This window comes from Schistocerca cancellata, chromosome 1, assembly GCF_023864275.1.
Source record: "Schistocerca cancellata isolate TAMUIC-IGC-003103 chromosome 1, iqSchCanc2.1, whole genome shotgun sequence".
Lineage (NCBI taxonomy): Eukaryota > Metazoa > Arthropoda > Insecta > Orthoptera > Acrididae > Schistocerca > Schistocerca cancellata.
This window is the reverse complement of record NC_064626.1, coordinates 1,242,460,645-1,242,485,381: the sequence shown is the minus strand read 5'-3', so window position 1 is coordinate 1,242,485,381 and position 24,737 is coordinate 1,242,460,645. Positions and strand designations below refer to the sequence as shown.

Genomic DNA, 24,737 nt, shown 5'->3' with positions numbered 1-24,737 from the left:
GAACAGGAGCTTGATCATGTTGAAAGATGCAATCACCATCCCCAAATTGCTCTTCAACAGCAGTAAGCAAGAAGGTGCTTAAAACACCAATGTAGGCCCATGCTGTGATAGTGCCATGCAAAACAACATGGAATGCAAGCTCCCTCGATGAAAAAAAATGACCACACCATAACACCACTGCCTCCAAATTTTACTGTTGGCACTACACATGCTGGCAGATGATGTTCACTGGGCATTTGTCATACCCACACCCTGCCATCAGATCCCCACATTATGTACCATGATTTGTCACTCCACACAACATTTTTCCACTATTTCCTTACACCAAGCGAGGTATCGTTTGGCATTGAGTGGCACGATGTGTGGCTTTTGAGCAGCTGCTCGACCATGAAATCCAAGTTTTCTCACCTTCCATCTAACTGTCATAGTACTTGCAGTGGATCCTGATATAGTTTGGAATTTCTGTGTGATGGTCTGATAGATGTCTGCCTATTACACATTACAACCCTCTTCTGCTGTCAGCAGTCTCTGTCAGTCAACAGACGAGGTCGGCCTGTACGCTTTTGTGCTGTACATGTCCCTTCACGTTTCGACTTCATTATCACATCAGAAACAGTGGACCTAGATATGTTTAGGAGTGTGTATATCTCACGTACTGATGTATGACACAAGTGACACCCAATCACCTGATCACATTTGAAGTTCGTGAGTTCCATGTAGCACCCCATTCTGCTCTCTCATGATGTCTAATGACTACTGAGGTCGCTGATATGGAGTACCTGGCAATAGGTGGCAGCAAAATGCACCTGATATGAAAAACATATGTGTTTTGGGTGTCCGGATACTTTTCATCACATAGTGTATCAAACTGACAACATTAGCAGTGAACAACACCCACATCAAAGTCCTCAGTTCTGCAGATCTCCAGGTCCATTTAATGTCTGAACTGTGTTTCCCATGGATGTTTCACATTGTTAATGTTGATGATCATTGCTTGACATTGACTTTCTTAGAAATTTTGGACTTTCATCCAATGTACAGTCATGTTTGCTGCTCTTTATGCATCTGGAATACTAATTCCAGGCTTATTTGGCACCACCCTTTACATGCTCACTACAAAAGACCCCCCCTCCCCTCCCCCAACTACACTTTCTGTCTATGACCTCTATGTTATAGGCCCAGCTTACCATTTCACTGGTCAACTGCTCATGCTCTTCATGTGCACAATGCCCTGCTACATCAACAGATCAACACTTCATTTGTAGAGCAGGCACAGGCTCTTCACATAGTACACCAACTCTCCAACATGAGTTCCTCACAATCTGGTGATGCGGCTGTTATCAAGCCTACTCTGTGTTCATTGCTATTGATGTCTCAGGACTCCAAGGTCAGTGACATTTGTCTCTCCAGCTTCATACCCCAGTGTACTCCCCCCTCACTCTCTGACACTGACGCTACTCAGGCAAGCTGCAACGATGCGCTCATGGTGGTGATCTCTAATGGCAAGTGCTGCAGAATTAATACAACAGAAGGTCCACCCATACATTATAAGGCACTTAATCACCAAAAGTTACAATATGCCTAGGCAGTTGTCAGTGAACTACTCAACACCAGAATCATTCATCCATTGGACAGCAGCTGGTCTACCCACATCCACCTTTCCCAGAAGAAAGAGGGCTCATTTAATCCAAGCAGATTTTACTGGGTCATGAACTCTCGAACTATCATAGATAACTGTCCAATCACTCACATTCAAGACTTCACCCAATTGCTTAATGGCACACAGGTAAGTGTCCTGGACTGCTGCAAGACTTCCACCAAATACTATGTTCACTAACGGCATTCAAAGAGCCACACTGATTACCTCCTTCAGGCTGTGTGAGCACTGCTTCATGCCTTATGGCCTCAAAAACACAGTCCAAAAAAGAGATTTATTGACTCTCTGTTGTTCAATTGCCATTTGCATTCACCTATCTTGATGACATTTTGATTTTTTCTACTACCACTGAGGAACATGAACATCACCTGTTGCAGGTCCAGACATTGCCGCACCACAAAGGTGTTGAAATCAGTCTTACTTTTCTAGGTTATACTGTTTCATCTGAACAGCATCCAACCAACATCTGACTGTGTAGAGTTCATTCCCAAACTATCTTTACATATGGACTACTATGAACTAGGGTAAGTTCCTGGTATCATAAATGGCTACCACTGACACCTGCCACATTCCACCTCTATCCAGGATCCCTTACCAACACCTTCATTGGTAAGAACACTGCAGGTGCTAGAAAGGTGCCTTGGACAAATGATATGAACACAGCTTTTGTCATTCAAGGCCACCCTCAGACACGCTGTCATAATGGCCCACCGGTGCTTGATGCTCACATCTCAGTAATCACAGATGTGAGTGATACACCAACTGCTGCAGTTATTGCAGCAGCATATTGTGCCTCTTCAGTTCTTTTCTAGGAAACTTTCTCCTCTCAGTGCAAATGACAAATGTTCAGTCACAAACTCCTCATGTTCTATGAGGCAATCAAACATTACCTACACCAATACCGAGGAATGTGAATTCTCCATCTCCCGTTGGCTGATGCCATCCATAACACAGGAAAGGACATTCCCCCTGGACTGCTTCAGCACTATTCCACAGATAAATGCTATACACATGGGTCTAACAATGTTGTTGTAGATTGTTTGTCTCATATAAACATTATCTTGACTGCCCGGGACAGGAACGAGTTGGCATGCCTACAGACAGATGATCTTGAGCTAGCCAAAATGTTGACAGACATAAAATGCTCTTTGGTATTGGTCCTCACAGGTTCTCTCATGGTGTACAACACTTAAACAGCTGTGTTCTGTCTGTTCCTGTCTGCTCCTATGTGCCAGATGATCTTCACATCCCTGCACAGACTGGCCCACCCAGGAAGCAAAGCTACCACTAAACTAGTCACTGAATGTTTTGTTAGGAAGGTATAAAAAAGATCATTGCACATGTACCCAATGTCAGAGGAGTGAGGTGGGACGGCACACCCAGCCCCCTCTTGGAAAATTTGGCACCCCCAAGGGCTGCCTACATCGTGTCCTTATTGACACTGTGGGGCTGTTAGCCCCCTAAGATGATTTTCGCTACATTCTGTCTGTCATCGACTGAGTCACAATGTGGGATGAATCCATTCCCTTCTCTGACATTATGGCCAAAACAGTTACCCATAGTTTTGTTAACTCCTACATTGCCCACTTCTGCCGCCCCACCTCAATTACAATCAACCATGGCTGCCAATCTGAGTTCTTGCCTTCTCAAAACTTTATGAACTGTGCAGCAATGACAAACTTTCACACCACAGCTTACTACCCACAGAGCAGTGATCTTGTGGAACTTTGGAACCCACACTTGGCACCTATGACATCATGTTTAATGGCAAATGTCATATGATCTTCGTGAATCAATTGAAACCTGCATTATCTCTCACCAACAATCTTATTCGGGCCACATGTGCTGTCCCTCCAGACCCATGTGTTGACCCCTCACCACTTTCCATGGCATCAGATTCATCTTTCAGTGATTTGCTGTATGATATGTGTACTGACAACACGGCAGACATCTTTTTGGGTTGAAGCCATTAACACAGATAACTACAACCAGAAGTGTTGCTTAATTGAAAGACTGTCTGATGGAACTCCACATGAGAAGCAGCTGAAGAGAAAACCTGACCTATCTCATCTTTGTACATTTGGTCAAAAGGTTGTCACCATGGATAAATCACCAAACAAAGGCAAGTTTCATCCTAAAGGCAAAGAAGGGATTTTTGTTGACTGTTCCAACTATTTTAAAATCAATCATGTGTGGTACCAATAGAGCACAGGATTCACATGATAAGAGATATGAAGTTCCTTGAGCAGGACAGTTTTGAGCCCAAGCAAATTTATTTGGACTTTATGAAAATGAATCAGATTATCACTAAATAGAAGGCATCAACATAAATTCCAGTGAAGGAGATTTCAATGGTGGTGTAGACAATGAATCAGAGCCATTGTCAGACAATGAACCAGCTGTTCTATGGCTTTGAAGAAGATGGTCTTCCACTCACTGCAGATCAAAAGTTTAATCCTGATGGTAACTTATCATGTCATGAAGACAATAATTCTTCAAATGTCACCCCTGCTCAACAGATTATAGATGTTTCAATTCATAATACTAACTCCATTGCAAACACCAATGGAGATAAATTTCAAAAGATACATTACATGGTCCAGATCATCAGGACTGATTTGAGGCTGTATACAATGAAATCAGGTCACTGAAGAAAAATAACACCTGGGAAACTGTAGGCAAGCCAATGTCTGAAAGAATAATTGACTGTAGAACTGTTCTGAGGAATAAATATGGATGTGATGGGTCTTTGCTGAGCAGAAAAGCAAGATTAGTTGCAGAAGGATTCAACCAATGGCCTGAAGTTTACTTTTTGCAAACATTCTCTCCAGTTGCAAGAACTGAATCATTTAGATTACTCACAGCTTTGTTAGTGAAATTTGATTTGCTTCTCTCACAGTTGGATATCACCACTACATTTCTCAATGGTAAAATTGACATAGAAATATTTGTGGAACAGCCAACCTCAGATGTTGAATTATTACAAAAGACAAAAGATGTGGAGAATGATAAACAATATTATGAAAAAGATAGATTGTTACTCACCATAAAAATGAACATTGATTTACAGACAGGCATAATGAAAAGATAGTTACATATTGATATTTTAGTCAAAGCCTTCTTCAGAAAAGAATACACAGGCAAATTCACACAAGCAAGCATCATGCAAACATGACTACTATCTCTAGCTGTTGCAGCCAGAAGGCAACTGTTGTGCTGAATGAAAGTAGCAATCTGGAGTGAGGCAGGCAAGGAGAAGGGACAGCAGGGTATGGATTACAGGAAGAGAAGAACTCTGGCAGAGCCATGTACTGCCTCAAAACAATTCCTTACTTTATCATAATACCTGAAAACAAAGGTCGCGTCACTGTGTAATGTCATTTTCAGATCTTTGTTCTTGGCTAACACTCAGCGGTAGAGCAATGAGATTGTTATTTCTTATGCATCGGTATCGACATTACAAAAAAAACACTGATGAACTGAACTTGCGACTTGTGCGAGATATTTACTTCACCAAATGTCGTGATTAAATCATTTATAATTGATGGTTTATCAGTTGCTATTTAAAAATTAATGATAAGTTCGAATTAGTTCCAGCAACACCAAATTCCCTATATACTGGTTGTAATCTCAAATCTATAATCAGTCGTTACAGTGTTATTAATTCCTAACGTCAAGGAGTTTCTATATAAGCACCGAGCGCGTCAGTCAAATAATATTGCAGCATGTTATCTCTATAAATAATATTGTAAAACTTGAATGATAAATGTGTGAATTGATGTGATATGCTGGTTTATTACACAATATTAGTCACTTCCTAACAGAGCCGTGAGGAAGAAGCTTTCCCAGGTGTTGGGAGGAATTATAAATTATATGCTTCGTAACTATCGCCAAGTTACATAGTCCATTAGTTATTACGAATGAAATTGTCTATCTGTGTTCACTTCCTAAATAGTGTTAACTTCATGTTATCTAATTAAAAGTCACTTCTGTCTAATATATGCAAGTCCTCTATCTGAATTCTAAATAACATTATATTTGAAGTCAAAGTATCATTTCACTGTGTCATAGTAGATCGCAATAATCAATTCTGAAAAAACAATCTAATTGTGCCTACATATACGAGCATTCAAAAATATGACTTGCTTTGGCTAACTTTTGTAACGTAGTGACAATGGATTGAATTATCCTTAACCATTACTCACGAATCTCAAAGATGGAGTATTATTTGGGAACGTTGGTTCTACTTTGTGAATTTTAATTATAATGATTTTGTGATTTACTATGATTTTGAATTTTGAGTTTGATTTTACTTGAATCCTATCTTTCTTTCATATGTTAATAAATTATGGAGTATTAGATTCCTGATTCAATTACTGGTTAATATCTAGATAATAGTGTTAACTGGAAATTTGTTTGCTTGTTCATTTTTCATGGAATTTGAAACTTGTTTTGGGGAAATCTTTGGGAATTTTGGAGCTAATTTTTGATTTTCATTTCTTGTCCAAGGAAGTGGCATTACAACTGTCATTACAAATCACAGTGACAACCTGGTGGAAGGTCTCTGTTAATTCTGTGACTCCTCTACCTACAGACTCTGCCACAATGATCCCACTCTATAGGTCCAACATAACCTTCAATCCCTGCTTAAGGCCTGAGACACTTCCCAGAACCTGTCTCGTGAATCCATATCCCTCCTCACCCCTATGATACCCCACACACCCACCTTCTTCATGCACCCCAAAATCCAAAAACCCAACAATCCTGGATGCACCACTGTAGCTGGTTATTGTGCCCCCACTGAAAGAATTTCAGCCCCCATTGACCAACACCTGCAACCAACTGACGAAAATCTAACCTTTGACATCAGAGTTACTAACCACTTCCTTCACTGAGTCTCCAGCATTCCCACCCCTTCACGTCGTGGAATCCTCATCACTGTTGATGCTACTTTCCTATACATTAACATCCCTCATGCCCATGGTCTTGCTGCTATTGAACACTACCTCTCCCAATGTCCTTCAGACTCCAAACTCACTATCTCATTTCTCATACACCTTACTGACTTCATCCTTACATGCAAATAGTTCACCTTTGAAGGGAATGCAACAATATTGGGAAGGACAGTTGCTACTCATCAATAGCGGAGATGCTGAGTCACAGGTAGGTACAAGAAAAAGATTTTCACACTTAAAGCTTTTGGCCAATGGACTTTGTCAACAATAGACACACATATGTGCTCGTGCCCCCCCCCCCCCCCCCCACACACACACAAATGCACCTCATACACATAACTGCAGTCTCAGGCAATAGAAACCACACTGCGAGCAGCAGCACCAGTGCATGATGGGAGTGGCGACTAGGTGGGGGAAAGGAAGAGCCTGGGGCAGGGAGGTGGAGGGATAGTACAGTGGGGATGGCAGACAGTGAAGTGCTGCAGGTTGGGCAGTGGGCAGGGGAGAGGTAGAGAGGGGAGGGGGGAGAAGTGACGGAAAAGGAGGGACATAGAGAGAAATAAATAAAAAATAAACAAATAAAATAAATAAAAAAAGACTGGGTGTGGTGGTGGAAGGCTGTAATGGGAGCAGGGAAGGGGCTGGATGGATGAGGACAGCGACTAACAAAGGTTTTTATTTATTTTATTTTTTATTTATTTCTCTCTTTGTCTCTCCTTTTCCACTACTTCTTCCGCCCCTAAACTCAACACCTGTCCCCTGCTCACCGCCCAGCCTGCAGCACTTCACTGTCTTCCATCCCCACCACACTATCCCTCCCCCTCCTGGCCGCAGCCTCCTCCTTTCCCCCACCCAGTCACCATGCCCATCATGCACTGGTGCTGCTGATCGCAGTGTGGTTTCAGTTTCCTCAGACGGCAGTCATAAGTGTGAATTGTGTTTGCGTGAGGGTGCGTGTGTACGCGAATATGTGTCTTTTGTTGACACAGGCCATTGGCCGAAAGCTATAAGTGTGAAAACCTTTTTGTTGTACCTATCAGTGACTCTGCATCTCCGTTATATGATGAGTAGCAACTTTCCTTCTCATAATATTGTTACATTCCACCCTGGATTCTCCATTGTTTGACCTTTGAAGGGAAGGTATACAAACAAATTTGCAGCACAGTCATAGGCTCCTGTATGTCACCCTTCCTATGTGAACCTGTTTATTGGCCATTTAGAAGAAACCTACCTAGCCTCTCAAAATCCCAACACCTGGTCTGGTTAAGGTTCATTGATGATATCTTCATGAACTTGACTCAAGCGCAAGACACTCTACCCTCATTCCTTCACAACTTCAACAATTTCTTTCCCAATCACTTTACTGGTCCTTCTCAACCCAGCATGCCACCTTCATGGGTGTTAACCTCATCCTATCTTGTATCTCCATGTACACCTCGTCCAAATTAAACCCACCAACCAACAACAGTACCTGGATTTTGACAGCTGGAATTCCTTCCACACCAAAAAATCCCTCCCATACAGCCTGGTCACCCAATAATGATGTGTCTGAAGTGACAAGAACTCCCTTGCCCAGTATGCTGAAGTTCTCACAATGACCTTCTCAGACAGGCACTATTCCCCAGACCTAGTCTGCAAACAGATTTCTCATGCCATCCACCTCTCCTCTCCCCCTCCCCAATCATCCCACCACCCTCAAGAACCAGTTGCAAAGGAGCACTCCCTTCATCAGTATCACCACAGACTGGTGTGGAACAACTGAACCACATCTTTCATCAGGGTTTTGATTATCTATCATTATGCCCTGAAATAAGGGACATCCTACCCAAGAACCTCCCCATCTTTCCTGAAGCGGTGTTTCACTGCCAACTCAACTGCCATGACATACTAGTCCATCCCTAGACACTACCAGTCCCAACCCCTTGTCACAGGGGCCATACACGTGTGGAAGATTTAGGTACAAGACCTGCTCAGTCCACCCATCTCTTCCTATTCCAGTTCCGTCACAGGCTTGTCCTTTCCCATCACAGGTTGAGCCAGCCGTGAAAGTGGCAGGGTCATATACAATCTCTTCATACCATCTCTTCTGCAACCATTGCACAGCTTTTTATATTGGTAAGACTACAAACCAACTGGCCACCAGGATGAATGGTCACTGCCAAACTGTGCCCAAGAGCAAAGTAAACCACCCTGTAGCACAACATGCAACTGAATTTAACACACTTGATTTCAATGGCTGCTTCACGACCTGGATAACATGGATCTTCCCTTCCACCACCAGCTTTTCTGAACTGCACTGCACCTTCACGACCTGGATAACATGGATATTCTACATCTACAACCACACTCCGCAAGCCACCTGACGGTGTGTGGCGGAGGGTACCTTGAGTACATCTATCGGTTCTCCCTTCTATTCCAGTCTTGTATTGTTCGTGGAAAGAAGGATTGTTGGTATGCCTTTGTGTGGGCTCTAATCTCTCTGATTTTATCCTCATGGTCTCTTCGCGAGATATACGTAGGAGGGAGCAATATACTGCTTGACTCCTCTGTGAAGGTATGTTCTCGAAACTTCAACAAAAACCACCAGCTTTTTTGAACTGCACAGATGGGAGTTATCCTTAGCTACTCTTAAAATTATTCTAGCTCCAGCCTACAGTAACTTACCATGCCCACCCCCTCCATCCAACAGTTTGTGCCCCCTCTGTTCTATCACTTCTTTCCAATTCACATTTCCTCATGCTGACTGTGCTCCATTCTCTGCCAATGCACCTAGACCTAGCAACCTTTCCCCATTCTCTGCTCTTCTCCTTTTCCATTCCCCATCTCACCCCCCCCCCTCCCCCTTCTTCATCCGTGCTTTGCCAGACAGTGCAATTCTATCCTTCTACCCACCCACGGCTATCCAACCCCCTTTCCCGCCCCACTTCTGATTGTTGCCTTTGTTCAATGTTACAGTCACATTCTGGCTGCAGCAGTTGGAGGTAGCAGTCATGTATGCATGAGGTGTGCCTGCTTCTGTGAATATGTCTGTTTTCTTTCCTGAAGTAGGCTTTGGCTGAAAGCTCAATGTGTAATAACCTTCCTGTTGTGTCAGTCTGAAGCACCTTGTGTCATCTTTAAGGTTAGTAGCTATCTATATTTTTCTTAATGTTGTTGGTATTCCAACCTGGACTTTCCATTGTTTGAGAAAGATAAATGTGTAGTGAAGAATGCAAGTCACATACTCCAGATGTTTAAAGCCAGTGATAAATTGTGTAAACATAGAAAAACCATTTATAGGCAAGCTTAACATTAAATGGAATGCGACTCATAATTGTATCAGTATTGTCAAACCACATCCAAACTATTCCACTTCCTGGCATGAATATTTCTTACAATTTCATGATTGCCCTTGCAGCGGGTCATCAAATTGTCCTTCGTTTTATTGGAATCTGGTTTTGTGATGAATTTTTAAATAATGCTTGCAACACATTATTTAGATTTTTGACTGGTTTCCACATTTATTATCATTTGTAGCAATATGTTGATCAGTTAGTTTATAAGATTTCATGTAGAATACTAATTACAGATAGACACATCCAATAGTCTACAAAACATTCCGACACTGGCAGAATCTTTACAGTGCGCTTTCACAAGCAAGTTCTATTGGTGAATAATACAAAATTTCCAGAATGAAATTTTCACTCTGCATTTGAGTATGTGCTGATATGAAACTTCCTGGCAGATTAAAACTGTGTGCTGGACTGAGGCTTGAACTCAGGGCCTTTGCCTTTTGCAGGCAAGTGCTCTACTGACTGAGCTACCCAAGCATGACTTATGCCCCATCATCACAGCTTTAATTCCACTAGTATCTCCTCTTCTACCTTTCAAACTTCACAGAAGCTCTCCTGTAAAACTTGTAGAACTAGCAATCTTGGAAGAGAGGCTATTGCGGAGACATGGCTTAGCCATATCAGTTTCATATCAGTGCACACTCCATTGCAGAGTGAAAATTTCATTCTGGAAGCGTCCCCCAGGCTGTTTCTAAGTTAATGAATTGTCAGCCAAGTTAAACTAGTTACTGTAGAGAGTGAATGTAGAGCTATCCAGCTGAGTCACTCCTCTTAAATTTACTTTTTAGCACATCACATTTTTTTGACCACATATCACTGGAGCAGCTTTAGTTACAGATTTATCTTATGTAAAGGTGTTTTATGGAAAACTATCTATGTCTTGGGAACTAGAACATGAACATTAAGATCACATGAAATGCTATATAAATAAGAACTTGACCATTTTGTGTACAGGTGGTATAGATGTTACATTTTAAGTGGAATTAGGTGACAGATAAGAACAAAAATACTTATTTAAGGAGTACTAGTGTAGCAAATTGAATGCATCCTCTTTGCTACATTTCAGCCACTGAAGGTTTTCCTCCTTGATGTGATGCTTGTCCACACAGCACAGCATCCACTAAACCAGCTTCCAGAGCCCTCCTCTTTATAAGTGCAGTGCTGCAGGCATTTGCCCTCATGTTATGTTCATACTTATTGTCAACAACTGCTTGTATCAGTGCTTAGACTGTTTCTATGTTTGTCTCTCATGTTTTTGACTGTTGTTCACTTGTATGGTGATGAAGAATGAACTTTGGTTCATTGTGGCCATTCTGTTGTGCATGTCTTACACTATGATATAAAGTGCTATTTCACATGCTGCGTTATCTTTCTTTACAAATTTCTTTCATTACTGATTGTGTCTTTTCGATTTGGAATCATTTGTATGTAGTCTGCATCAAAGGCTGATTTGAAGTTTGTCAGTAATTTAGGATTCTTCTGGTAACATCATTTGTATTGTACAGAATAGGCTTCCCTCCCATCCAAGGAAAGTAGAATCTAGGATTTGGAAATGCTGTTTCTTCCATTGGTTATGGGAGTAACTAAATCAGACTGATTTTGTAACAAAGATATCACAATAACAGAATGTCTGTAGCCTACTTGACAAAATCATGAAATATTGCCAAAAGTTGAGATTTCATGTTGAATGGATGAATGATGCACACTTATGTGGAAGTATCAGCCTAGAGGCTCTGTTAGATCAGGCAGTTAATCTGTATTTATTTAAGCTTTGCAAACAGACTAATTGTAAATATGGTTCTTGGGTGAGACATCAGACATTGTTGTGAATTTCCATAATATTTCATTGGGCAACTGACCAACATCATCAGGTGCAGTGAACATTCTGTGTTCATTGCACCTGAAGGTGTTAATCAGTTGTGCTGATGAAATATTGTGGAAATTTCACAGTGACACCAAAGAAATGTAATTAATCTTTTTTCAATATAACAAAAAAAATTCTATATCTGCAAATTTGCATTGCCACTGAACAGTTTTTCATTTGTTCTACAATAAAATTGAATTTCTAACAGCAAAATTCTGTATCTATGTTTATATTTGTACATATGTATTTTTGTGCACTATTTTTCCAACAGAAGATTTCCTGCTAATCTTAATACCTTATTTTAACCTGTGTAAGTGCAAATAGAATATAGCATTTTATTGATAGTGAATTGTTAATACAATCTACATCATTAATTCATGACAGCTCTTCACTTAGTCAAACTTGGTTTGGCAAGTTAGGCAAGTCGCCTACAAATAAATGGAATGCAGTGAATGAGTGAATGGATGAATGAATGAAGTAATGGATGAATGAATGTACATGTGTGGTTTTCTTATGATTGCTCTTTGAAAACTGAGAAGAGTCTCATATGTTTTTGCAGCTTTGGCGCAATGGTTGTATCAAAATCTACAGGTATCATTCTTAACGATGAAATGGATGATTTCTCTGCCCCAAATATTACCAATGCATCTGGAATTCCTCCATCACCAGCAAATTTTATTCAGCCAGGGAAAAGACCACTTTCATCTATGTCTCCTTCAATTTTTGTCAATGGAAGTGGAGATGTACAACTCATTACTGGAGCTGCTGGTGGACCTAAAATTATATCAGCAACAACACTGGTATTTGCACATTTCATTAATTTATTGCTTTAGCAGAAAGTTCAAACATACACCAATAATTACAAATCATGAAGATATTGCAGTAGAATATATTTACAGGTATCTATATATAGCCTGTGGTTCAACAAAACTATAAAGGAAGCTATTGACCATAGCCGAATTCATCATCAGCTATTCCCTATGGCACTTTTATATGAAGAAGGGTTTGAGGAGGTAGGTACAAATTACATGATGTTCTATAAATTTTAATATTTTACACTGTGTAATGTAGGTACCTCAAAATTTCTAGACAGTCAAGTCAACCTGTAATGTGACTTGACTAACTAGCCAAAATCTCATCAACCATTGGATCTTCTAAATGCAACATGTCCCAATGGACCTCTGTTCTAGGGCAGAACAAACTACAATCTCGAAAATCAGAGAATCAGCATAGAGTGTTGGCAGTGAGCAACACACAAATTCGCAGTTCTTACTGAACCAACAGAGGTCAGCTACACACCCTTGATCGGACTGGCTTGGATCCTTTTGCCATTGGTGGAACTCCATATGGGAAACCACCACTTGGGTTTGCTTAAAATAATAAGCACTAAGCAAGTGACACATTTCAGAAAATGACAACGCTGATGGGTCTTTTAATGCAGCAAGTTTTTGAAGCAAATGAAACATTTCAGGAAAGATCTATGAAAAAAAAAAGACAAAACAAAACAAGCTTATTGCAATAATGGATCTTCTACCTGAAATGCTGCTGTAGACACCACATGTATGTATCCCAGTCTTCCTTTGTTTCTTGGAATGGTGGAAGGGGGAGGGTGGGCAGTGGTGGGCAGGGGGGGGGGGGGGGGCCTCAGATGGGTGCATACGCAGCAGTGGAGAGCTGCTGTTGCTCCCAACAAATTTTTAAATAACTGATGGAACAAGTCTAACTGGTGCTGTTGTTGCTCAAGTTGTTACTATACTATTTATTGACAACCACTACATACACAAAAATTACATTGGCTGATAACTGCATGCTGACTAATGACAAGGTTACAGAAAATTAAAACAACTATTAATTGTCCAAGCAGAGAATGCACACCAGCACAGAGATGGTCTGACTCGAGAGCTGTGAGCACGGTGTGTAACATCCTATGAAATGTTCTTCTTTGCTATCCATTCTTCAAATAGGGGCAATAGAAAATCCACATGCAAATCAACCAGTACCACTTCATCCTGAAAAGGCCACTGTGTGGTGCAGATTTATGGCATCATTTATCATAGGTTCATATTTTTTCGAAGAGACAGGTGCTTCTGGTCCTGTTACCTGTACCATCACTGGTAAGAACTATGAGTGTCTTTTGTGCAGCCATGTCATTCCAGCTCTACAACAGCGTGGATGTGTGGATGGCATCATTTTTATGCAAGATAGCACACCTTGGCACATTGAAAATCCAGTTAAGTATCTGCTGAAGTGCCATTTCAGAAATACTAGAATTACCAGCCACCATTTCCCTACAGCCTGGCTGTCCTGATCACCTGATCTAAATCCGTGTGACTTCTGGCTGTGGGGCTACCTGAAAGATGTGGTGTTCATTGTTATGATGCAAACTTAGCTGCATTGAAGGTGTGCATTGCACAACACATTCTGAATGTGACCACAGAAACACTTTGATCAATTGTGAAACATGCTGTTTCTCGATTTCAACTTGTTGCAGAAAACGGTGGACAGCATATTGAACTAGTTTTGTGCCAATCACATGGAAATTAATAATCCAATTTGATTTTGATTGATGATATTTATGTGGTTTCTGGCCTCAGGACAATTAAAAACAGGTGTGATTGATGCTTTTTATGCAGTTTTTGGCCTCAGGACAATTAAAAACTGATTTTCCCCATCCGATGTGATATGACCTTGCCATGGTGGATGGGCTTACATAACTAAATGTATCACACCTGCACACCCATGCACACTGAGCAGTACAGTTTGTTTAATGTCAAGCATACATCTTAGGCATTGTTGTATGATTCATTTGTCATTTGCAGTCAGCCACTATTAAATTATGATGCTTACAGTGCTATCCATTGCTACATTTTGTAGCTATTTATTTTTCTTCTGCCATTCATTTTCCCCCTTCTCCAATGATGTTCCATTGCAATGTGATGTCATTCTGGCCAGTGGTGTTATTTCTACAGTGGTTTGAAAGTTTAACTTTTCAGCGAATAAATCATTTAAAACTAATATTTCTTGCTTTCAACCATGTTCTACTTCCAGTTTTCTCAACAATACTTACCTCCAGGATGCTAAGTATGTAACAATGCTGATAGAACCAAATAAATGCATGCAACAGTATCCTAGATTCTGGAAAGCTAGGAGAGTCTCATGTACCTTTATATGTGTCAACTGGGGGTATTAAATATTTTGTCTCTTGAAGGAAAGTATTAGCCAGTAATTCTACCCCATAATTTTATAAACATATTTTATATGGGTAGAGAAGTCTTAACAAACAATAGTGATGATGTGTACAAGAAGGAGTGTATCTAACACTACAAAAGTCAACTCACAGTGTTTGCATATAAAGGAGAATCCACACATGCCATTTTACTTTTTCAATTACAACTGGTTAGTAATTTAATATCTATATTTAAAATGTTAAAAGGATTTAGCTCAGACATTTGTTTGCTGAATTGTTCAATTAATTTACAGAATGTCATCGAAGGCCTCAGCAAAATTGGCCACAGTGTGCAAGAATTTCCTCTTGGTGGGACATCAGTGAATGGAATTGGAGTGTCTTCAAGAGTGACTGGAATTGCTGTGTCTGGAGGGAAAATTTATGCAAATTCAGACTTCAGGGTTAATGGAGTAGTTGCAGGTTTCTAAGACTGCAAACCAACACTGTGGAAAAATTAGGATGTTATTAAATAATATACCCAACATTACAGAATTTAATTTTCATTCTCTTCACATCTGTTAGTACTAAGTACAGTTTCAATGATCAGCTTTTTAGAATATATGTGCATTAATATCATAACACAGATCGGTAGTTACATCAAATAGAAAAAGTTTGAGAAAGTTCACAAATGGCAATGATTAACAAAATAACTATACATTGAAAACTAATCCATGACTGATGGAAAATTATGTGATGAACATAGAATGCCTGAGTCCATGAACGTAATCAAAAACTAGTGTCCCAAGAGGTGGAGATATAAAAGGGCAAGGCCAGTTTTTGGAAATATCTCACCAAAACAAGGTTTGGGATCCATCCACTGGAAGCCACTTTAGTTCTGGCTCAATGTTGTGGCTGCTGATAAGTTGATGTAATTGTACAGACAACAGTATGTGCAGACAACAGTAGCTAACAGTTGATCTATATAGAGCCAGAATTAATTTGAGAAAAACAGTCTGATATTATATTGTGAAATTTAAAATTTTTTTCATGAGAATATTCAGTTTACTATGGAACTAGGTACATTCTGTTTATCATAAGCCCACTCACACAGATTTGTCCTTACACTTTTCATGTTTCCATCACCCATTCCAAAACATGAGTGTGCTTAAAACTCTTACTACAGAGCCCATACCGTGCCAGATGCAGATAGTTTGCCTAAAGAGCTTGTACTTTTAAAGACAGTGTTCAGAAACAAGGGATACTCTACCTGGTAAATTAACATGGCATTCTCTGCTAAAACCAAGAACCAGGAAGTGGATAAAGAGGAGAATGTGCCAGCAAAGTCCCTAGCTTTTCTTCACTTTGTTGGAAATTTACCTTCAAACCAGCAAGGATTCATAATAATTTTCAGGTGAAAGTGATTTTCCGCCCACCATCTAAGATTTCAGACCTGCTGGGATCAGTGAAGGGCAATTTGTTTTTGTGGGAGCTGGGAACTAACTAAATACCATCCAGTGTGGTATGGCCTATATAGCCAAACGACATGCACATTGGAAGAATGCTGCACAGAATGTAAACGTAAACCCAGCAAGTCTGCAATTTCAGAACATTGTATCTCCAATGGACATTCAATAGAGTATGACAAAACATTAATTTTGGCCACTGTGACATCTTTTTGGGACCCCATTATAAAAGAATCTATTGAAATACATGTCACAGAAAATCTAATGAACCGTGACAGTGGCTACCGTCTGGATAATGTGTGGAATCCTGTCATCTCTGAGATTTGCTCCAGATGAAGATGCCAGAATACTCCGATGGCAGTGGCAAGCAGCTGTGCCAAAGACAACTAATCTTCACAGTTGCACTAGTGAAGGCACTGCTGCTGAGCAGTGTGGTCCATCTGTCACTGTGACTCTGATCCCAGCACGGCAATACTCTCAGTGCGCTATTTAGGGTGGAGCAGAGAACGTCTTTGTTAGTCTTTGATGACTCACCTGAAGATGATTGGCTATCAAAATATTTTGGAGTGAAGTTTATGATGATTGGCTGCAATCCTGAAATCTCTCCAAACATGCTACCATATTGTCTGCCCCCTACAAGGTGAATGTTTGTTGTTTGTTGGCTGAAAAATTCCAGCTGGCAACACTGTCTCAGTGAAAAGGATTGACATAGCATTTGAAATGCAACATAAATAAATTTAGGTTCAGAGACCATGGTGAAGACTCATGCTTCTATGTATGTCTGAAGTGCTTAATAGCTTCATACACTGCTTACAGTTGCTTTTCATAAGCACTCTACTCTATTTGTTAGCATGACAACTACCAGGAGGAAAAACCAAGTGACTTCCTTGTAAAGTTTATTTTCTGGTGAAGAAACACCCATATCACCACTTGACTAGTGTCCAATACAATGGCAAGATGTTTGAAATGGACAAGATGCACTAGCAGGATGAGCACACTTAAACTGGACATTATCTTGTCAAACACCTGTAACATTACTGTAATCTAAGTAAGAGGGCACTGTCCACTGGAATTTGGTACTGATAATGGGTTAGTTAGGGGCACTTATGTGGCTGCCACAAATTTTTAATGCTAGATAGTCTCTGCATAGTCTCCAGGAGCCATCGTTCTTTTTTAGGAGGTGTGAGGTGATACTGTCAGAATGGCTGCTTACTCCTACAATTAATAAATCACTAATTTCTTTCTGTGCTGAAGCATATTTTTCCATTGCTAAAATGTGAGCCTTGAAGGTGATAGGTGGTCTGGGAGAAGTCTAAATGTTATGTCTGACACTGTGTGCAACAGGAAAAGCAGGTATAGATTGCTCTTTAGCAGTAGTGGCTTGAGACACTCAAGATGTAGATGCAGGAAAATGTCCACACAATCTTTGTAGTTCAGCTTGGGCCTCCTCCACTTCCTCAGATTTTGAAATCATTTTAGAACATAACAATTTATTCTGCATAGTAATGTCTGTTTTCTCTTCTCTTAGGGAAAATAGCTTGTCAATTTAATCACAGTAAGCACACTGTAATGTATGAAGGTCCTCTGGGAAGTAATTTTGTTGTGGGAGCCGGAGCTGACAGAATACAACCTTGTCACCATGTTATCCAGTGCAGGAATGCTGTGAACCTCACTGTGTTGTGATGTGCCCTATTGTGAGGTACAATGCAGAATTTGAGAGCTGCTTGCTCTACCAAGACATTCATGAACCATCTCAAAACCCACACAAATTTGTGTGTGGCATATGGAAATGACTATGTTATAATGGTGCAAGAAATCAGTGCCAAGATTGGGTTCCTTGACATCAGATGTTAGGAAAACTCACTGTAGAGCCTTGGTTTACAGCAGCCACATGGAGTAGGCTGGCAGTCCGAGGCATCTGTAACACCGGAAATGCATATCCTCCTATTTCCATCTATTGTACTATTATTTTTTTTCCTTGCTTTGTTACCTCAAGATATGACATTTCTGTCTCTTTGTATATTTTAATTGTTTTACTATTTGTATATATATATTTATACACTTATGTCGATGTATGATTGGTTTGTTTCGTAAATATTATTTGTATTTTTACGCTGGGTCTTGCCTAGGGAAAACTGCTATCGAACGATTAGATCGATAGGTCGTGTGAAGAATCAAAGTGTGTAGGATCTTTGGTGGTGTTAACTCTGCCGCGTGGAGCGCGGGCAGAGCAGAGGGAGTCTGGCTGGAGTAGCGAGTGGAGCAGGTGTGTTGTGTGGCGCTCCCGCGAGTTGCCGCGCTTTCGGGGTTTGGCAGCATGTAATTGCGATCGACTTGCGATGATAGTTTCTGACATGGTGTCGCGGACGGGAAACATTAACTAGCGCACATCAAGAGCCCGTTTCGTCTGGTGACCGTGTCGAGAAGAAGAATTCAAGTTCAAAGTTAGATCTCTTATTTCTAAATTGCGTAGATTCAAGTAGCTTTTGAAATGATTGTTGAGGTAGTCCAAGACTAACCGTATTTTACTGAATTTCGATGTGCTTCAGAAAGAAAGCTCACTATTAACTTCAGTCACTAAATTAACTTTCGATTTTCCTGTTTTATTAATTCTTTTGCTAAATTAAGTCAGAGTGTAGCCAAATTTATTACTTCTGACAAACTTTCAGTTTTCACACTACATGTGTCAACCTTCAGTTGCCACACTTCTAGTGCTAATTATATGTGTAATAATCTTTCTTTTTCAGTTACTATAGTAATTGTCCTTAGGACTGGTGACCGTAATTTCCCCAAATCTCAAATATCTAATTACCACTAGTTGATTGTTAACGTAACGGCCACACATTTACTTTCTTTATTAACTTTACCACTATTTCAAAATTAATTTCCACCAGTTTCATTAGCATTTTTCCTTTCATTTAGATGTAACCCTTTCCTCCCTCTTTACCGACAGATTAACTTTGGTGACGATTGCTTTTCCCAAATTTCCATTAGGTACACGCGGTTTAATTTTTCACTGTCATTAAGCTCGATAAGTGAGGGGGAGGTTACACATCCTGTCGCAGTTCGCGTGGCTCTCCCCGTCAGAGGTTCGAGTCCTCCCTCGGGCATGGGTGTGTGTGTTGTCCTTAGCATAAGTTAGTTTAAGTTAGATTAAGTAGTATGTAAGCTTAGGGACCGATGACTTCAGCAGTTGGGTCCCATAAGATCTTATCACAAATTTCAAATTTTTTTCTTGGTTTACAGCCATGTCCATTTAGCAAGCATAATAGTTTTGGAGTTATTAGCACCTGTAAGCCAAGAGTCAGCTAATGTTTCTTTGTCCTGATTCATAGTAAGTACTCTGACGTCAGATCTGAAGTCAACAAGTTATGTGCACAAAACAGAAGTGTTTTGCAGTTTATTTCCTACCTAATACTACTTTACGGGCATCTTCACCTATCATCAATAGGGAGTGGGAAATGTCATTTGCCTATAGGGTATGTAACACTACAGATTCCCCCACTTAAAGGAAAGTTGTCAGGGCCACTCTTTACTCTGCTAGCTACAAATGAATTCTCATAACATAAAACTATAAAACTCATAATTACTTAATGCTAATTGACTTTTCATTAAGGAGAAAATATCCCTTCTTTAATAACAAGCCCCAAGTCTTGCATAATCCCATTCATTTACAGTTCTCAACCCTATTTTTATTATTGTTCTTTCAATTTTAACGTTATAATAAAGTGATAAACCTTTTATTTAATTTTCAGCAGATTCTGCTACGCATTGTTGCCTTAGGAGTATTTGTCTTCTATACTTGACATTCTATTTATCTGATGCAGTAAACTTATGTAATGACCAGTCTCTCTAAAAAGAGAGATATATCCTTTTCATATGGATATGGATATACTTGACAAGATTTAAAGTAAGAAAAATATTTAAAATGATTTTTTGTGATTTCTGTACTTATGCTATTATCTACTGTATCATCTTTAATCTAGTACAATATTTTAGATGTCTTTTTGTTTATCTATTACCTGAGAATTACATCCTTATTTTATTTGAAATAACTATGTGTACTTAAATACCTATGCGAGTTTGAACACATTTCCAACATTTTCTGACATCATTATTACTTGAGGAGTTGCCAGTCAGATATATGTCTACTGTACAATCTCTAGAGTCAAATCTCAGCATGTGCTTTTGTCAACTTGTGTGGAACATCTCTGCTGCAAACCATCTTTCATCTTGGCTATCAGGTAAATATATTAAATTTTGTTACTAATTTGTAGAAAATTTCTACATCATGAGCATCAGTCACTATACAGCTTCCTATTTCTGTATTAACTTTACTTACACTCATTCTAAAGGCATACACTGTATCAAACCTCTATGCCATTACAATGCAGGTATTGTCCTTTTCCCTCTACACACAAAAAGTATGGTACGGTCATTCTCCCAATAGATTCACCTGACCAAGGTATAGACTATACCTTCCATGTGTTTGCCTCTCCTTATGCTTCTCCTACTTACAGGGTTATTACAAATGATTGAAGCGATTTCACAGCTCTACAATAACTTTATTATTTGAGGTATTTTCACAATGCTTTGCACGCACATACAAAAACTCAAAAAGTTTTTTTAGGCATTCACAAAAGTTCGATATGTGCCCCTTTAGTGATTCGGCAGACATCAAGCCGATAATCCCGTTCCTCCCACACGGCGCAGCATGTCCCCATCAATGAGTTCGAAAGCATCGTTGATGTGAGCTCACAGTTCTGGCACGTTTCTTGGTAGAGGAGGTTTAAACACTGAATCTTTCACATAACCCCACAGAAAGAAATCGCATGGGGTTAAGTCGGGAGAGCGTGGAGGCCATGACATGAATTGCTGATCCTGATCTCCACCACGACCGATCCATCGGTTTTCCAATCTCCTGTTTAAGAAATGCCGAACATCATGATGGAAGTGCGGTGGAGCACCATCCTGTTGAAAGATGAAGTCGGCGCTGTCGGTCTCCAGTTCTGGCATGAGCCAATTTTCCACGGGCTACGCGTGAAACTTGCCCGCACGCGTTCAACTGTTTCTTCTCTCACTGCTGGCCGACCCATTAATTTCCCCTTACAGAGGCATCCAGAAGCTTTAAACTGCGCATACCGTCGCCGAATGGCGTTAGCAATTGGTGGATCTTTGTTGAATTTCGTCCTGAAGTGTCGTTGCACTGTTATGACTGACGGACTATTATCCTGTACTGAACATTTCCGACTTCACTCACCTCCTTGTGGGTGCTACAATTTTCAGCATACTGGATTGCAAATGCGCTTATCATCAGATCCCAGTCGCACCCAAGGACATTCTGAAAATGGCGATTATCACCCCTGTGGGGTTGTATGAGTACCATTTCACCCCATTTGGGTTAAAAAACACCACACAGATGTGGCAATGCTTTATTGACTCTCTCTTGCTCCAGTTCGACTTCGTATATCTCAACAATATCCTGATCTTCAGCAAATCCGTGCAAGATTACAAATGTCACATGATGACAGTAAAGGACACTCTCTCATGTAACGGAGTCTAGATTAACACCAGCAAACTGCAAATACACCAACAACCTGTCCAATTCTTGGGGTACACGCCCCCTTGAATTGATGGTGCAATCAGTCTTATCCATGCTACTCCCTAACACATACAATGAGTTCCTTTGGTTCCTGGGAATGATAAACTACTACCGTAATCATCTACCTGCAGCAGCCGACACCTAGGACACCCTCACTAATGCCCTTGCAGGCAAGCAGGCTTCAGGGACACACCCCGTTTCTTGGATGGAACCAATGTGCATGCACAGCCTTTCAGGCCCTGAAAGACCCTCTCGCATGAGCCGTCACCCTCGCTCATCCAATCTTGGATGCTGAACTCTTCATCACCGTGGATGCCAGTGGATCTGTGGTATTTGCAGTCCTACAACTTAGCCGCAACGACATGGTCATGCCACTTCAGTTCTTTTTGAAGAAGCTTCCTCATTCCCAACAAAAATACTCGGCTGTTGACTGCAAACTTTTAACATTTTATGAGGTGGTGATACACTTCTACCATGATGTTGAAGGCCGACCTTTTCACATTCTGACCAACCAGCAGATGCCATAGGCAATGCCCCTCTCCACATTCACCCTCGTTGCTTTCGCCATTTTGATATCATCTCTCAGTTCTCTACTGACGTCCGCCATATCAAAGGTACCAACAATGTTGTTACAGATTTCCTTTCCCACATTAGTTCCATCTCAACAGTCATCAAACTTTCTGACCTTGCATCCCTACAGAATGAGGATGAGGATAAACAGCAACTCCTCAACTGCACCTCCACTTCGCTGTCTTTCACCAAAGCAAAATTCTCTGGCGTCTGAGAGGAGGTGGGTGTGGATCTTCCACTGGCACCCTCCGCCCTCTCATCTCCACCCCCTTCGCCATTCAGTGTGTGGCACACTACACTCTCTAGCACACCCCAGAATTAAGTCATCGACACGCCTTGTGTCCGAACGATTTGTGTGGTGAGACATGAATTGCAATTGTCAGACTTGGGCCCAAAACTGCATCACCTGCCAGCACAAAAAAGTCACCAGGCACACTGATCCACCTCTCGGCAAATTCGAAATTCCATCTGGCTTCTTTTGCCATGTACACCTGGAGGGAATCAGCGATCATAAAGCGGTTACTGCATTGATGATTTCAGCTGTAAATAGAAATATTAAAAAAGGTAGGAAGTTTTTTCTGTTTAGCAAAAGTGATGAAAAGCAGATTACAGAGTACCTGATGGCTCAACACAAAAGTTTTGTCTCAAGTACAGATAGTGTTGAGGATCAGTGGACAAAGTTGAAAACCATTGTACAATATGCGTTAGATGAGTATATGCCAAGCAAGATCGTAAGAGATGGAAAAGAGCCACTGTGGTACAACAACCGAGTTAGAAAACTGCTGCGGAAGCAAAGGGAACTTCACAGCAAACATAAACATAGCCAAAGCCTTGCAGACAAACAAAAATTACTTGAAGCGAAATGTAGTGTGAGGAGGGCTATGCGAGAGGCGTTCAGTGAATTCGAAAGTGAAGTTCTATATACTGATTTGGCAGAAAATCCTAAGAAATTTTGGTCTTATGTCAAAGCAGTAGGTGGATCAAAACAAAATGTCCAGACGCTCTGTGACCAAAATGGTACTGAAACAGAGGATGACAGACTAAAGGCCGAAATACTAAATGTCTTTTTCCAAAGCTGTTTCACAGAGGAAGACTGCCCTTCTCTAGATTGTCGCACAGATGACAAAATGGTAGATATCGAAATAGACGACAGAGGGATAGAGAAACAATTAAAATCCCTCAAAAGAGGACCTGATGGGATACCAGTTCGATTTTACACAGAGTACGTGAAGGAACTTGCCCCCCTTCTTGCAGCGGTGTATCGTAGGTCTCTAGAAGAGCATAGCGTCTCAAAGGATTGGAAAAGGGCACAAGTCATCCCCATTTTCAAGATGGGACGTCGAACAGATGTGCAGAACTATAGACCTATATAGCTAACGTCGATCAGTATTAGAATTTTGGAACACATATTATGTTCGAGTATAATGACTTTTCTGGAGACTAGAAATCTACTCTGTAGGAATCAGCATGGGTTTTGAAAAAGACGATCGTGTGAAACCCAGCTCGCGCTATTCATCCACGAGACTCAGAGGGCCATAGACACGGGTTCACAGGTAGATGCCATGTTTCTTGACTTCCGCAAGGCATTCGATACAGTTCCCCACATTCGTTTAATGAACAAAGTAAGAGCATATGGACTATCAGACCAATTGTGTGATTGGATTGAAAGTTCCTAGATAACAGAACGCAGCATGTCATTCTCAATGGAGAGAAGTCTTCCGAAGTAAGAGTGATTTCAGGTGTGCCGCAGGGGAGTGTCATAGGACCGTTGCTATTCACAATATACATAAATGACCTTGTGGATGACATCACAAGTTCACTGAGGCTTTTTGCAGATGATGCTTTGGTGTATTGAGAGGTTGTAACAATGGAAAATTGTACTGAAATGCAGGAGGATCTGCAGCGAAGTGACGCATGGTGCAGGGAATGGCAATTCAGTCTCAATGTAGACAAGTGTAATGTGCTGGGAATACATAGAAAGATAGATCTCTTATTATTTAGCTACAAAATAGCAGGTCATCAACTGGAAGCAGTTAATTCCATAAATTATCTGGGAGTACGCATTAGGAGTGATTTAAAATGGAATGATCATATAAAGTTGATCGTCCGTAAAGCAGATGCCAGACTG

At 40.6% G+C, this 24,737-nt stretch overlaps 1 protein-coding gene across 2 annotated transcripts in view; it reads left to right on the top strand.

Moving 5' to 3' along the window:
- LOC126094780 (scoloptoxin SSD14-like) overlaps positions 1-15,486 on the top strand; it is a 108,224-nt gene extending 92,738 nt beyond the window's left edge. For both annotated transcript variants that reach the window (XM_049909341.1, XM_049909349.1), the window contains exons 8-10: positions 12,368-12,608; positions 12,708-12,821; positions 15,289-15,486. In XM_049909341.1, coding sequence (XP_049765298.1) covers positions 12,368-12,608; positions 12,708-12,821; positions 15,289-15,462 — 529 coding nt within the window. In that variant the 3' untranslated portion in view covers positions 15,463-15,486. The remainder of the gene's footprint in view (positions 1-12,367; positions 12,609-12,707; positions 12,822-15,288) is intronic.
- Positions 15,487-24,737: the final 9,251 nt, after the last annotated feature.